We start from the raw sequence: 14,502 nt of genomic DNA on the forward strand, positions 1-14,502 counted from the left end.
TTACAGTATATTTTTCCTTAAAGTTTTATGTATATTACTGAAAGTTAAAAAGTTTTATTTGTACCTTGAGATAGAGAATATAATTTTAGAAATCAGAATATATTATTGTGAAAGTGGTGGTAATATATGTAAAGCTATAAAAGTAGCCAGTTGTTTAGCTGTGTGATTATCAGTATGCCTAAAATGATGTTATGATGTATTCTCATCCTAATGAAAAGATAATATGGGGCTTAGTAGTGAAATCAGTTATCAACTTATCAACAAAACACATTTTAATAGTGGGATTTTTAGTAATGTGAGAATTGAAATAATTTTTGCACATTCTTAATTTATTTTGTTTTTGTTAAACCTTGATTTTTTTTCTATAGAATTTTAGATTAGATAAATCTTAAAGCTTTCTAAAACTTCAACAGTAAGAATATCCTTTTGAAAATCATTCTAAAAGGCATAAAATATTGGTAACTTACTTTTAAGGAACACTTTAAAAAATATAAATGTTCTTATTTTTTAGGCTGATCTTATAAATGAACTGTATCAAGGCAAGCTGAAGGACTACGTGAGATGTCTGGAATGTGGTTATGAGGGCTGGAGAATCGACACATATCTTGATATTCCATTGGTCATCCGACCTTATGGGTCCAGCCAAGCATTTGCTAGTGTGGTGTGTACCTTTCAGCTGACTGCTTGTGTATCCATACACAGAATACATAATAGCACAGTGGTATAATATATCCTAAGGTAAGTATCATCCTAGATACACCTTCTTGGGTTGTTAGACATTCCTGCATTTAAACTAGCAAGATCTAGAAGATTTTTGACCCTTCAGTGAGTCCTAATAGTGCATGTATAAGAGGGGAAGTATATGCAAATATACTGCCTCATGGTTCAATCTTTTATTCTTTCTTAGAGATGACTAGATTATTTCACTTTATCTTTTTTTTTTAAGCTCTAAACAATCTATTTTATGAATGGTACTTTTTTTTTTTTTTTTTTGGCCTTGCCGTGTGGCTTATGGGATCTTGGTTACCCGACCAGGGATTGAACCTGGGCCCTTGGCAATGACAGCATGGAGTCCTAACCACTGGACCGCCAGGGAATTCCCTGTAAGTCTACTTCTGTGATTTTTTTTTTGTTTTGTATTGTTTTGTTCCATTGGAAAAATAACCTCTGGTTTTTATGACAAACAGAGGCCACATTTTTTAAAGAAGCATCCCTATTCTAAAATTTAATTTTAAAATGACCCAGGTATTATATAAACACAGATAATTTGAAGACTCAGAGCTATATATAATTAACTTAGTTACTTATATATTGAGTATCAAATTGGGCGATTAAGATTTTCTCATTCCTTCTTTTGTTATCTATTTTTAACTGCTTTTTGATAATTTTATTATTGCATTTTATTCTTATGTTTGTGTATTGAACTGCTTATACAAAGGGAGAGTCTTGGAAGGAGTTAAGTTGACATTTAAAATTAGAGTTCAGAAACATTTATTTGAACCTGTTATGAGCCAGAGGAAACTTTCAAAGCTAACTGAGATAACTGAAAAAGTAGAATTTCATCATGATGTTGCTTTGGATCTTACTTATGCTGCAGTCAAGCCGATGGTGGCTGCAGCTAAAATCAGTGTTCTTAAAGCTAGTCCATACTTTAGCCTCTAAAATAGTGCTACAAGTATGGTTTAGTACTCTGGCCTGTAGGACAATTGATGCCCTTTCTTTTTTTCTCCTATTTTTATATGACTTACAGGAAATAATCAGCACGAAGTTATGGAATCAGTCAGTGGGAATCCAAAGTAAAAGACCTTTTCTGGATAGTGGAAGATCAGGCCTCCTTTGCTCCACTGTTTTTCAGTCAGCTTCCTGAATAGATTTGAAAAATTTTGTTAAGTGCTTAATAGTACCCTTTGTAAACTGCCACTCTGGGTATATGAGATTGGCATTGCTTTGAGTGGCTAGTTTTATTTTTCATTTTTGTTTTGTTTTTACTTTATTTATTTTGACAGTTTAAGGTAGAAGTGACATACTGAAAAATCATTAACATATGTCTTTCAGTGACTTATCTCCTAGCTCATTTTAAAATATTGGCATTTCTTTAACAAAATATACTAGGGAAATAGTCAGTAGTCCCAAGTGATGTACACTATTTTTTCTACTTTATTTATGAAAGTATTTTTTATGTAAGATTTTTCACATATATGTTCAGTTTAGTTTTTCTTTTTTTACGTATTTATTGAATGTTGAGAAAGCTAGTTTTATTTGTGTTATGTTGGAATCTAATATTTGAGTATTCAGCAAATATAATTGCATAGCTAAATGTATATGTTGTAATTTATTCACCTGCTGAATCGTCACCACTCTCTTCAGTACATTATAGACATAGCAGTGGAATGATTTGGAGGATATTTTTGGAGAAGTGAAAAAAGTCACATTTCTGAATGAAATTCTCCAAATTCTCTTCTGCACTGATACATGGATGACGGTGGTGGTGGTGGTGGAGATTATTCAGTGGGAATTGGAAGTTACAGCTATGAAGCAGTATGTGAGCAAGTTTATAACACACATGCGCTAATAGGGCTTGCAGAAGGGAACCTAAACCTTCCTAGACTTTGCTGGAATCTCTTGAGGGAAATTACAGCAGGTGAAACTACCCAAGATAGGGGTTCTAAGGAGGATACTACCTTCAGAGAACTTTAGTTAGAGGTAAGTGGTTTCCCTTTATTTTCTGAATTCAAACTTATAACCTACACTTGTTAAACTTCAGAAATCATCATACAGCATCTAAATTTAGTGTTATATCACTGTTTGCCATTGTGTATTTTGTTAGTTCTATGTGTTTTAAAAAGAATTTGGTATAAATGTGGATTGTAAATATCTAGTTAAAAGAAGCATTATAAAATCTCATTCAAACTATTATAATATTTGGCCTTAATTGAGTTGAACTCTTAAAATTTATTTTTCTACTTTTATTAAGGGTCTCTGGTATGTTTGCCATATTGGCTGTGTATACATATACACATAAACATACTTGAATACATGCACACATATATACACACGTACTTACGTACACATACATTGATGGTTATATGTTCTGCTTATTATATATTCTGTTTAGTGAGCCACAGTACTATAGTTATGTGTGTTCCATGAGCTTAACACCTGGTGTTTAATTTCAGATAATTAAGTGTGAAGTTCTGTTAAAAATGAAAGTTGTTTTTTTTAAACTTCATCTGAAACATCCAGTTTCTGTAGTTGTTTTATCTCCATGTTTAAATAAACTTGAGAATAATATTTAAGGTTAAATTAGAATGTAGTTGCCACTTAGTTAATTTATCATTATAACATCTGTAATCAACTTTCATCGTTATTTTTCACTGTGATTGATAGCAGACTAGTTTTTTAATAAGTGCTAGGAATCGCGGATAGTTTTTTAAAAAGCTTTTTCATCCTAATATTTTCTTTGTTGAATCATTGCTTAGTTATTATAACTATAATATTTATTAAATTTCTGGTCTTCATTCTACCTGGCCAAGTAGTGGAAAGGGTTCTCCTGCCATTCTGTCTCTCAGATTGAGTTCTGTTCAACACTAGTCTCCATTGGGATTTAGTAGATGTTTGGGAGAAGGCTTCTGATTAAATAAATTTGGGAAACTGTGTAACTGTAATTCTCTTTGGGAAGTTTACAGCGCATATTTAATTTTAAATGCCCTGAGTGTTCCTGTAGTAGAGAAATTTGTTTAACTGGGTTTAACCAATCTTATCTTTTCTCTGTGGAACATGTCAGTATTTCAAGAGACACTAGGATTCTAAGGAACATATTTTGTGAAGCTCTGCATTAGATTAAGGTGATTTAAGGAAGTCTCTACTTTGTTACATTAATATTTATGTCCTGGGACCTTGGGGGGGAGTGAGAATACTAAAATATATGTTATAATTTCCTGTTGTTTTACATAGTTTGTTATTAATCCTGAAAAATTAATATCAGCTGAAAGATTATTTTAACCTTTTAAAAAACTTTATTCTCAGTGATTTATTAGGTAATTACAACCTTTTATTTTCACCGATTAGAGCTATCTGCATAAAACCAATCTCTCTGAACTTTATAATCAAAGAAACCTTGAATCTGCTCATTGCCAAGCATATTTGAGAATGTATTATTATAAGAAGATACTCCTAAATACATTCTAATGATACATAAAAATTGGAAATATTTTTATTGGTGAATTATGAAAACATTTCATGAATTAAAAATGATATCGCCTCATATGTTTGACATTAACTAGGGAAGCTTTTCTACTTAATAGTAAATTTTATTTATTTTAAAAATTTTTTAATAGTAAATTTTAAACACTACCTTGTTATAGATACCCTTTGTCATGTATTTACTGAGTTGCTTATTCTGTGGCAGGCACTGTTCTAGACCATTTATTTTAGGGTAGTTTTATTTTCTTTTGGGGTAAGTACATTTAAGTATCTGTTTATTATGACAAAATGTCTGAAATTGGATTTAGCTGTATAGTTCCATATAGTGTCTTTGGAAACATCAGATTATGTACTTGTTCCCTAAGTAAACACAATTTAACGATCACTTTAAAGTTTTGAATAGAAAATTGTTAAATTCATAAGTATTTACGAAATCGTAAGTGTTCCAGGTATTTAGTGTACACAAGTTTATATCATAAGTGCTACCCTGATTTAACAGGTAATTTGGACATTCTTATATGGCTGACTTAACCACATAACTCATTTGGATAGTAGAGTAGTCCAAATATGTAAGCATCACATAAAGAAAACTCTCTTCCACAGACTCTATCCTCATTTTTCCAGGAATTTGTGTGGTTGGACATAGTGGGAACCAGTTTAAAAAGTGGGGACTTCTGCTTTCAGGATGATGGAGTAGATGTACATTGCCCTATTCCTCCCGCTAAAACAACTGAAAATCTTGAACATTATATATAAAATAAACATAAGAAGACTGAAAGGTGGAGAAAAGGCATAAAGACTAGGGACCTCAGGATTCAAGGAATGACATGGGGTGAGTTCCCTGGGTTTTCTTTTTGCCTAATATATCCCAAACTTGAAGATGATGGCAGGCTGGAAATAGCAACTAGCGCAGACTAGTAAGCCTGCGCTCTCTAGCCAAAAGACTGGGAAAGACAGAAAAGGTAGCCAGTAACTGCTTTGCTCTCGCCAAACACTGCAGAAAGACTGTGGCCCCATCCCTAACCCATGCCAGCCAAGGCTGAGTAGGGAGCCTAGACTTCCACCCTTATGAAGTTGTAACAAGGCTCTCCAACTCCCTGCTGGGATGATTTCAGAGAAGATTGAGTAGGGAGGCAGGAGTTTCTACCCTGCTTGACAGTACTGAACCTCCCCACTGCCATTCTCCCTTTCCCCTGGTTAACTGTCATTAGAGACCATGTGGGGACCCTGGCCTTACACTCCCACCTAAACAGTAAGGAGGTGCTCCTTTCCTTTCCCACTGGAGTAATGTTAGAGGAGGCCTAGGTGAGAGTCAGGACTTTCACTGCTTCCCAGGAGTAAGGAGGCTCTCCCCCTCCTACCTGTGGTGTCGGTGGAGGCCACAGAGGGAGCAGTCATGAGATGCTCCTGCCTCTCACAGCCCAGGTGGTGTCAGCGGAGGCCTACTGAGTAGCCAGAATCCCTAACCTTGCCAGCAGTAGTGAGGAACCCCTCCCCTCCGCCAGTTTCAACATTGGCCAAGTGAAATTGGACTTCTACTCCCACCTGGCAGTAATTGGGCAGGAACCTTTTCCCTAGCTGGAACAGTGTCAGAGGAAGCCATCTAAACTGGAAGATTTAAAATAGGGTCCAGAATATCATAATACCCCACATGTTCAGGTTTCAATTAAAAAAATCATTCTGTATTCTGAGAACCAGGAAAATTTCATTTTGAATGAAAGAAGAGAATCAATAGACATAAACACCAAAATAACAGATGTTAGAATTATCTGACAAATATTTTAAAGCAGGCATCATAGAAATACTTCAGTGAGAGTTCCTAAACCCACTTGAAACAAATGAGAAAATAGAGAGTCCTGGGGAAGAAATAGCAGGTATAAAAAAAAAATGAAATGGGAATTTAGAACTGAGAAATGCAAGAACCAAACTCAAAAAGTTAGTGGATAGGCTCAACAGCTGAATGGAAGAGACAGTGTATAATCAGTGAACTTGAAGATAGAACAATAGAAGTTACCCAATCTAAATAACAGAAAATAGACTGGAGGGGGGATAAAGATCCTCAGGGACCCATGGGACTATAACAAAAGGTCTAACATTTGTGTCACTGGAGTCCTGGAAGGAAAGGAAAAAGAAGGCAGGGCTAGAAAAATGAAGAAATAATGACTGAAGACTTCCCAAATTTGGCAAAAGGCATAAAGCCACAGGTCCAAGAAGCTGAGCAAATCACAAGATAAGCCAAAAGAACTTTACGTCAAGTTCAATTATAGCTAAACTTCTGAAAACTAAAGACAAAGAGAATATCTTGAAAGCAGTGAATGAGAAAAGGTACTGTTTCTACAGGAGAAAAGCACTCTGATTTCTCATAAGCAGATTTTTTGTCAGAAACTATGGAGGCCTGAAGGCAGTGGCATATTTTTTTTTTTTTTTTTTTTTTTTTGCGGTACGCGGGCCTCTCACTGCTGTGGCCTCTCCCGTTGCGGAGCACAGGCTCCGGACGCGCAGGCTCAGCGGCCATGGCTCACGGGCCCAGCTGCTCCGCGGCATGTGGGATCTTCCCGGACCGGGGCACGAACCCGCGTCCCCCGCATCGGCAGGCGGACTCTCAACCACTGCGCCACCAGGGAAGCCCAATGTGGCATATTTTTGAAGTGTTGAAAGAAAAGACCTGTCAACTAGAGTTTTATACCCTGTGAAAATATTCAGGAATGAAGGGAAAATCAAGACATTCTTAGATGAGGGAACACTAAGAGAATTTGTCACTAGCAGACCTACCTTAAAAAAATGGCTAAAGAAATTTCTCTAAATAGAAAGGGAATGATAAAAGGAAGGTATATTGGAACATTAGGAATGAAGAAAGAACATGGTAAGCAAAAATTTGGGTAAATACAGTAGGCTTTCCTTGTCCTCCTGAGTTTTCTAAATTATGTTTGATAGCTGAACCAAAATTGTAACACTGTTTGATGTGGTTCTAAATGTATGTAGAGGAACTGTTTAAGACAATCATATTATAAATGGGAGAAGGTAAAAAGACATAGAGGTAAGCTTTCTATACTTCACTTGAACTGGTAAAAGGATGGGACCAACAGACAGATAAGTTTTGTGTATGTAATGTAATACTCAGAGCAACCACTGAAAAAGAGATAAACTCAAAAGCACTATAGATAAATCAAAGTAAAATTTAAAAAAAATTTTTTGGTCATCCACAGGAAGGCAGAAAAAATAAAACAAACCAAAAATTTAAAATAGCATACTTAGTTACATGTAAATGGTGTAACTATACCAAGTAAAAGGCAGAGATCAGCATATTAGATTTTAAAAAAGTGACCCAACAGTATGCTAGCTACAAAAACTCCCTACAGTATATTGGTGTAGGCAGGTTGATAGTAAAAGGATTGAAAATGATATACCATGTAAACATTAATGAAGATAAATGAGGAATGGCTATATTAATATCAGGTAAAGTAGACTTTGAAGCAAAATTACTAGAGACAGAGAAGGGCATTATCTAATGATAAAAAGGTCAATCCATCAAGAAGACAGCAATCCTAAATGTGTATGTACCAAGTAACATAGCTGCAAAATACATGAGGCGAAAGCTGTCCTACCTGAAAGGAGAAATTGACAAATCCACAATTATAGTTGGAGACTTCAGTGCCCTTTTCAATAATTGATAGGTAGAATCTCTAGACAGAAAATTAGCAAAGATATGGAACTTAACAATAACATCAACCAACAAGATCTAACAGACATTTATAAAATGGTCCACTCAACAACAGCAGAGTTTAACATTCAAGTGCCTGTGGACTACATACTAGGGTAGACCATATCCTGAGCCATAATACAAACCTCAATTTAAAAGAATTAAAATCATAGAGTATATGTTATTTAGCCACACTGGAATCAAATTGGAAATCAATAACAGAAAGATAAGTGGAAAATCACCAAACATTTGAAAAATAAACAACACACTTAAATCCATGAGTCAAAGAGAAATGTTTTTAAAAATACTTTGAACTGAATGGAAATGAAAATATAACATGTCAGAAATTTTGAGACACAGCTGAAGCAATACTACTGATAGGGAAACTTAGAACATTAAATGCTGCCCTTTAGCAAAAATTCTTAACATTAGAAAAAAGAGGAATTGTTTTGAATCAATAATCTAAGCTTCCACCTAACCTGGAAAAAGAGCAAAAGAAACCCAGAGCCAGCGGAAGGAAGGACATAATAAAGAAAAGGACAGAAATCTGTGAAATTGAAAACAGAAAATTAATAAATGAGAGCTATTATTTGAAAATATCAATCTGATTGACAAACATGTAGCAAGACTGACAGAAGGGGAAAAAAGATAAGAAAAAATTTTCTAGTATTAAGAATGAAATTAGTACCACTACAAACCTTCTAGATAACAAAATGATAGTAAGGGACAACTCTGCAAACATAAATTTGATAACTTAGATGAAATGAGCCAATGCCTTGAAAAGCACAAAGTACAACTCATCTAATATGACTTGAATAGCCCTATAACTGTTAAGATATTAAATTCATAATTTAAAATCTCTTAGAAAGAAAATCTGTAAGTTGGAATGGTTTCACTGGAGACTTGTACCAGACATTTTAGCACAGTGAACACCAGTTCTACACAACCCCTTCCAAAAAACAGAAAAGAAAGAACCCTTCTCAGTGTATTTTATGAAGCTAGTCTTATCCTCATACTAAACCAGACAAAGACAGTTAAAACTACAACAATAACAACACCAAAAAACAAAACACCAAAAAACTATGACCAAGCCACTATTCTTTTTATATATATATATATATATATACACATACATACACACACACACATATATATCTGTATTGGAGTATAATTGATTTACAGTGTTGTATTAGTTTTTGCTGTACAACAAAGTGAATCATCTGTATGTATACATATATCCTCATATCCCCTCCCTCTTGCATCTCCCTCCCACCCTCCCTATCCCACCCCTCTAGGTGGTCACAGCACGGAGCTGATCTCCCTGTGCTATGCGGCTGCTTCCCACTAGCTATCCGTTTTACATTTGGTAGTGTATATATGTCAGTGCCACTAGTTCACTTTGTCCCAGCTTACCCTTCCCCCTCCCCATGTCCTCAAGTCCATTCTGTACGTCTGTGTCTTTATTCCTGTCCTGCCCCTAGATTCTTCAGAACTATTTTTTTTTAGATTCCATATATATGTTAGCATATGATATTTGTTTTTCTCTTTCTGACTTACTTCACTGTGTATGACAGACTAGGTCCATCCACCTCACTACAAATAACTCAATTTCTTTTCTTTTTATGGCTGAGTATTCCATTGTATATATGTGCCACATCTTCTTTATCCATTCATCTGTCAGTGGACACTTAGGTTGCTTCCATGTCCTGGCTATTGTAAATAGTGCTGCAGTGAACATTGTGGTACATGACGCTTTTTGAATTATGCTTTTTTCAGGGTATATGCCCAGTAGTGGGATTGCTGGGTTGTATGGTAGTTCTATTTTTAGTTTTTTAAGGAACGTCCATACTGTTCTCCGTAGTGGCTATATCAATTTACATTCCCACCAACAGTGCAAGAGGGTTCCCTTTTCTCCACACCCTCTCCAGCATTTATTGTTTCTATATTTTTTGATGATGGCCATTCTGACTGGTGTGAGGTGATACCTCATTGTGGTTTTGATTTGCATTTCTCTAATGATTAGTGATGTTGAGCATCCTTTCATTTGCTTGTTGGCAATCTATATGTCTACTTAGGAGAAATGTCTATTCGTGTCTTCTGCCCATTTTTGGATTGAGTTGTTTGTTTTTCTGATATTGAGCTGTATAAGCTGCTTTTATATTTCGGAGGTTAATCCTTTGTCAGTTGCTTCGTTTGGAAGTATTTTCTCCCATTCTGAGGGTTGTCTTGTCATCTTGTTTATGGTTTCCTTTGCTGTGCAAAAGCTTTTAAGTTTCATTAGCTCCCATTTGTTTATTTTTTATTTTATTTCCATTTCTCTAGGTAGCGGGTCAAAAAGGATCTTGCTGTGATTTATGTCATAGAGCATTCTGCTTATATTTTCCTCTAAGAGTTTTATAGTGTCTTGCCTTACATTTAGGTCTTTAATCCATTTTGAGGGTTTTTTTGTATGGTGTTAGGAAGTATTCTAATTTCGTTCTTTTACATGTAGCTATCCAGTTTTCCCAGCACCACTTATTGAAGAGGCCGTCTTTTCTCCATTGTATATTCTTGCCTCCTTTGTCAAAGATAAGGTGACCATATGTGCATGGGTTTATCTCTGGCAAGCCAGTATTCTTAATGCATATAGATGGGAAAATCCTTGTCAAATTATTAGCAAATAGAATTAAGCAATATATAAGGAGAATTATATGCCATGTCAAAGTAGAGTTCATTCTAGGGATTCAAGGCTTGTCAGTATGTAAAAAATCAATGACTGTAATCTACCATATTAACAGAGAAAAGAAGAAAATTCACATCATATCAATGGACTTAGAAAGAGTACTTGACAAAGTTCAATATCCACTTACGATAAAAAAACTATCTGAAAACTAGTAATAGAGGATAATTTTCTCAGCCTGGTAAAGAACGTATTCAGAAACTTAGAGCTACCATCGTATTTCATGGTGAAAGATGGAATGTTTTCTCCCTAAAACATCAAGGTTATCTAGGCAAGGATGTCTGCTGTCAGTCTTATTCAGTTCAGTATTGGAAGTCATAGCCAGTACAGTAAGGCAAGAAGAGGAAATAAAAGGCATACCAGTAAAAGGAAGAAATAAAATTGTTCCCCCCCTTTTAATTTTTTATTCTTATTTTTGAATTTTATTTTATTTATTTTTTATACAGCAGGTTCTTATCAGATATCTATTTTATATATATTAAGCATATAGAGGTCAATCCCAATCTCCCAATTCATCCCACCATCACCACCACCATCCCCCTGAGCCTGCTTTACCCCCTTGGTGTCCATACGTTTGTTCTCTACATCTGTGTCTCTATTTCTGCCTTGCAAACCGGTTCATCTGTACCATTTTTCTAGATTCCACATATATGCATTCATATACGATATTTGTTTTTCTCTTTTTGATTTACTTCACTCTGTATGACAGTCTCTACAAATGACCCAATTTCATTCCTTTTTATGGCTGAGTAGTATTCCATTGTATATACATACCACATCTTCTTTATCCATTCGTCTGTCGATCGGCATTTAGGTTGCTTCCGTGACCTGGCTATTGAACATTGGGGTGCATGTGTCTTTTAGAATTATGGTTTTCTCTGGGTATATGCCCAGTAGTGGGATTGCTGCGTCATTTGGTAATTCTATTTTTAGTTTTTTTGTGTGTGTGTGGTACGTGGGCCTCTTACTGCTGTGGCCTCTCCCGTTGCGGAATCTGACCAGTGTGAGGTGATACCTCATTGTAGTTTTGATGTGCATTTCTCTAATGATAAGTGATGTTGAGCAGCTTTTCATGTGCCTCGTGGCCGTATGTATGTCTTCTTTGGAGAAATGTCTATTTAGGTCTTCTGCCCATTTTTGGATTGGGTTATTTTTTGTTTGTTTGTTTTTTTGTGGTACGCGGGCCTCTCACTTTTGTGGCCTCTCCCGTTGCGGAGCACAGGCTCCGGACGCGCAGGCTCAGCGGCCATGGCTCATGGACCTTGCTGCTCCGCGGCATGTGGGATCTTCCTGGACCAGGGCACGAACCCATGTCCCCTGCATCGGCAGGTGGACTCTCAACCACTGTGCCACCAGGGAAGCTCGGGTTGTTTGTTTTTTTGATATTGAGCTACATGAGCTATTTATATATTTTGGAGATTAATCCTTTGTCCATTGATTTGTTTGCAAATATTTTCTCCCATTCTGACCATTGTCTTTTCATCTTGTTTATAGTTTTCCTTTGCTGTGCAAAAGTTTTTAAGTTTCATTACGTCCCATTTATTTATTTTTGTTTTTGCTTCCATTTCTCTAGGAGGTGGGTCAAAAAAGATCTTGCTGTGATTTACGTCAAAGAGTGTTCTTCCTGTGTTTTCCTCTAAGAGTTTTATAGTGTCCGGTCTTACATTTAGGTCTCTAATCCATTTTGAGATTAGTTTTGTGTTTGCTGTTAGGGAGTGTTCTAATTTCATTCTTTTACATGTAGCTGTGCAGTTTTTCCAGCACCACTTATTGAAGAGACTGTCTTTTCTCTATTGTATATCTTTGCCTCCTTTGTTATAGATTAGTTGACCATAGGTGTGTGGGTTTATCTCTGGGCTATCTATCTTGTTCCATTGATCTATATTTCTGTTTTGTGCCAGTACCATACTGTTTTGATTACTGCAGCTTTGTAGTATAGTCTGAAGTCAGGGCTCAGCACCACTTATTGAAGAGGCCGTCTTTTCTCCATTGTATATTCTTGCCTCCTTTGTCAAAGATAAGGTGACCATATGTGCATGGGTTTATCTCTGGCAAGCCAGTATTCTTAATGCATATAGATGGGAAAATCCTTGTCAAATTATTAGCAAATAGAATTAAGCAATATATAAGGAGAATTATATGCCATGTCAAAGTAGAGTTCATTCTAGGGATTCAAGGCTTGTCAGTATGTAAAAAATCAATGACTGTAATCTACCATATTAACAGAGAAAAGAAGAAAATTCACATCATATCAATGGACTTAGAAAGAGTACTTGACAAAGTTCAATATCCACTTACGATAAAAAAACTATCTGAAAACTAGTAATAGAGGATAATTTTCTCAGCCTGGTAAAGAACGTATTCAGAAACTTAGAGCTACCATCGTATTTCATGGTGAAAGATGGAATGTTTTCTCCCTAAAACATCAAGGTTATCTAGGCAAGGATGTCTGCTGTCAGTCTTATTCAGTTCAGTATTGGAAGTCATAGCCAGTACAGTAAGGCAAGAAGAGGAAATAAAAGGCATACCAGTAAAAGGAAGAAATAAAATTGTTCCCCCCCTTTTAATTTTTTATTCTTATTTTTGAATTTTATTTTATTTATTTTTTATACAGCAGGTTCTTATCAGATATCTATTTTATATATATTAAGCATATAGAGGTCAATCCCAATCTCCCAATTCATCCCACCATCACCACCACCATCCCCCTGAGCCTGCTTTACCCCCTTGGTGTCCATACGTTTGTTCTCTACATCTGTGTCTCTATTTCTGCCTTGCAAACCGGTTCATCTGTACCATTTTTCTAGATTCCACATATATGCATTCATATACGATATTTGTTTTTCTCTTTTTGATTTACTTCACTCTGTATGACAGTCTCTACAAATGACCCAATTTCATTCCTTTTTATGGCTGAGTAGTATTCCATTGTATATACATACCACATCTTCTTTATCCATTCGTCTGTCGATCGGCATTTAGGTTGCTTCCGTGACCTGGCTATTGAACATTGGGGTGCATGTGTCTTTTAGAATTATGGTTTTCTCTGGGTATATGCCCAGTAGTGGGATTGCTGCGTCATTTGGTAATTCTATTTTTAGTTTTTTTGTGTGTGTGTGGTACGTGGGCCTCTTACTGCTGTGGCCTCTCCCGTTGCGGAACACAGGCTCCAGATGCGCAGGCTCACCGGCCATGGCTCACGGGCCCAGCCACTATGCAGCACGTGGGATCCTCCCAGACCAGGGTACAAACCCGTGTCCCCTGCATCGGCAGGCGGACTCTCAACCACTGCACCACCAGGGAAGCCCCTATTTTTAGTTTTTTAAGGAACCTCCCTACTGTTCTTCACAGTGGCTGTATCAATTTACATTCCCACCAACAGTGCAAGAGGGTGCCCTTTTCTCCACACCCTCTCCAGCATTTGTTGTTTGTGGATTTTCTGATGATGCCTATTCTGACCAGTGTGAGGTGATACCTCATTGTAGTTTTGATGTGCATTTCTCTAATGATAAGTGATGTTGAGCAGCTTTTCATGTGCCTCGTGGCCGTATGTATGTCTTCTTTGGAGAAATGTCTATTTAGGTCTTCTGCCCATTTTTGGATTGGGTTATTTTTTGTTTGTTTGTTTTTTTGTGGTACGCGGGCCTCTCACTTTTGTGGCCTCTCCCGTTGCGGAGCACAGGCTCCGGACGCGCAGGCTCAGCGGCCATGGCTCATGGACCTTGCTGCTCCGCGGCATGTGGGATCTTCCTGGACCAGGGCACGAACCCATGTCCCCTGCATCGGCAGGTGGACTCTCAACCACTGTGCCACCAGGGAAGCTCGGGTTGTTTGTTTTTTTGATATTGAGCTACATGAGCTATTTATATATTTTGGAGAT

At 36.6% G+C, this 14,502-nt stretch overlaps 1 protein-coding gene across 2 annotated transcripts in view; it reads left to right on the plus strand.

Annotated features, from left to right (window-relative positions):
• The window catches only part of USP47 (ubiquitin specific peptidase 47), a 128,347-nt gene that overhangs the window by 67,819 nt on the left and 46,026 nt on the right, over positions 1 to 14,502 (plus strand). For both annotated transcript variants that reach the window (XM_007102650.4, XM_007102651.4), the window contains one exon: positions 512 to 661. In XM_007102650.4, the coding sequence (XP_007102712.1) occupies positions 512 to 661 (150 nt within the window). The remainder of the gene's footprint in view (positions 1 to 511; positions 662 to 14,502) is intronic.

Source organism: Physeter macrocephalus, chromosome 16, assembly GCF_002837175.3.
Source record: "Physeter macrocephalus isolate SW-GA chromosome 16, ASM283717v5, whole genome shotgun sequence".
NCBI classification, from domain to species: Eukaryota; Metazoa; Chordata; class Mammalia; order Artiodactyla; family Physeteridae; genus Physeter; species Physeter macrocephalus.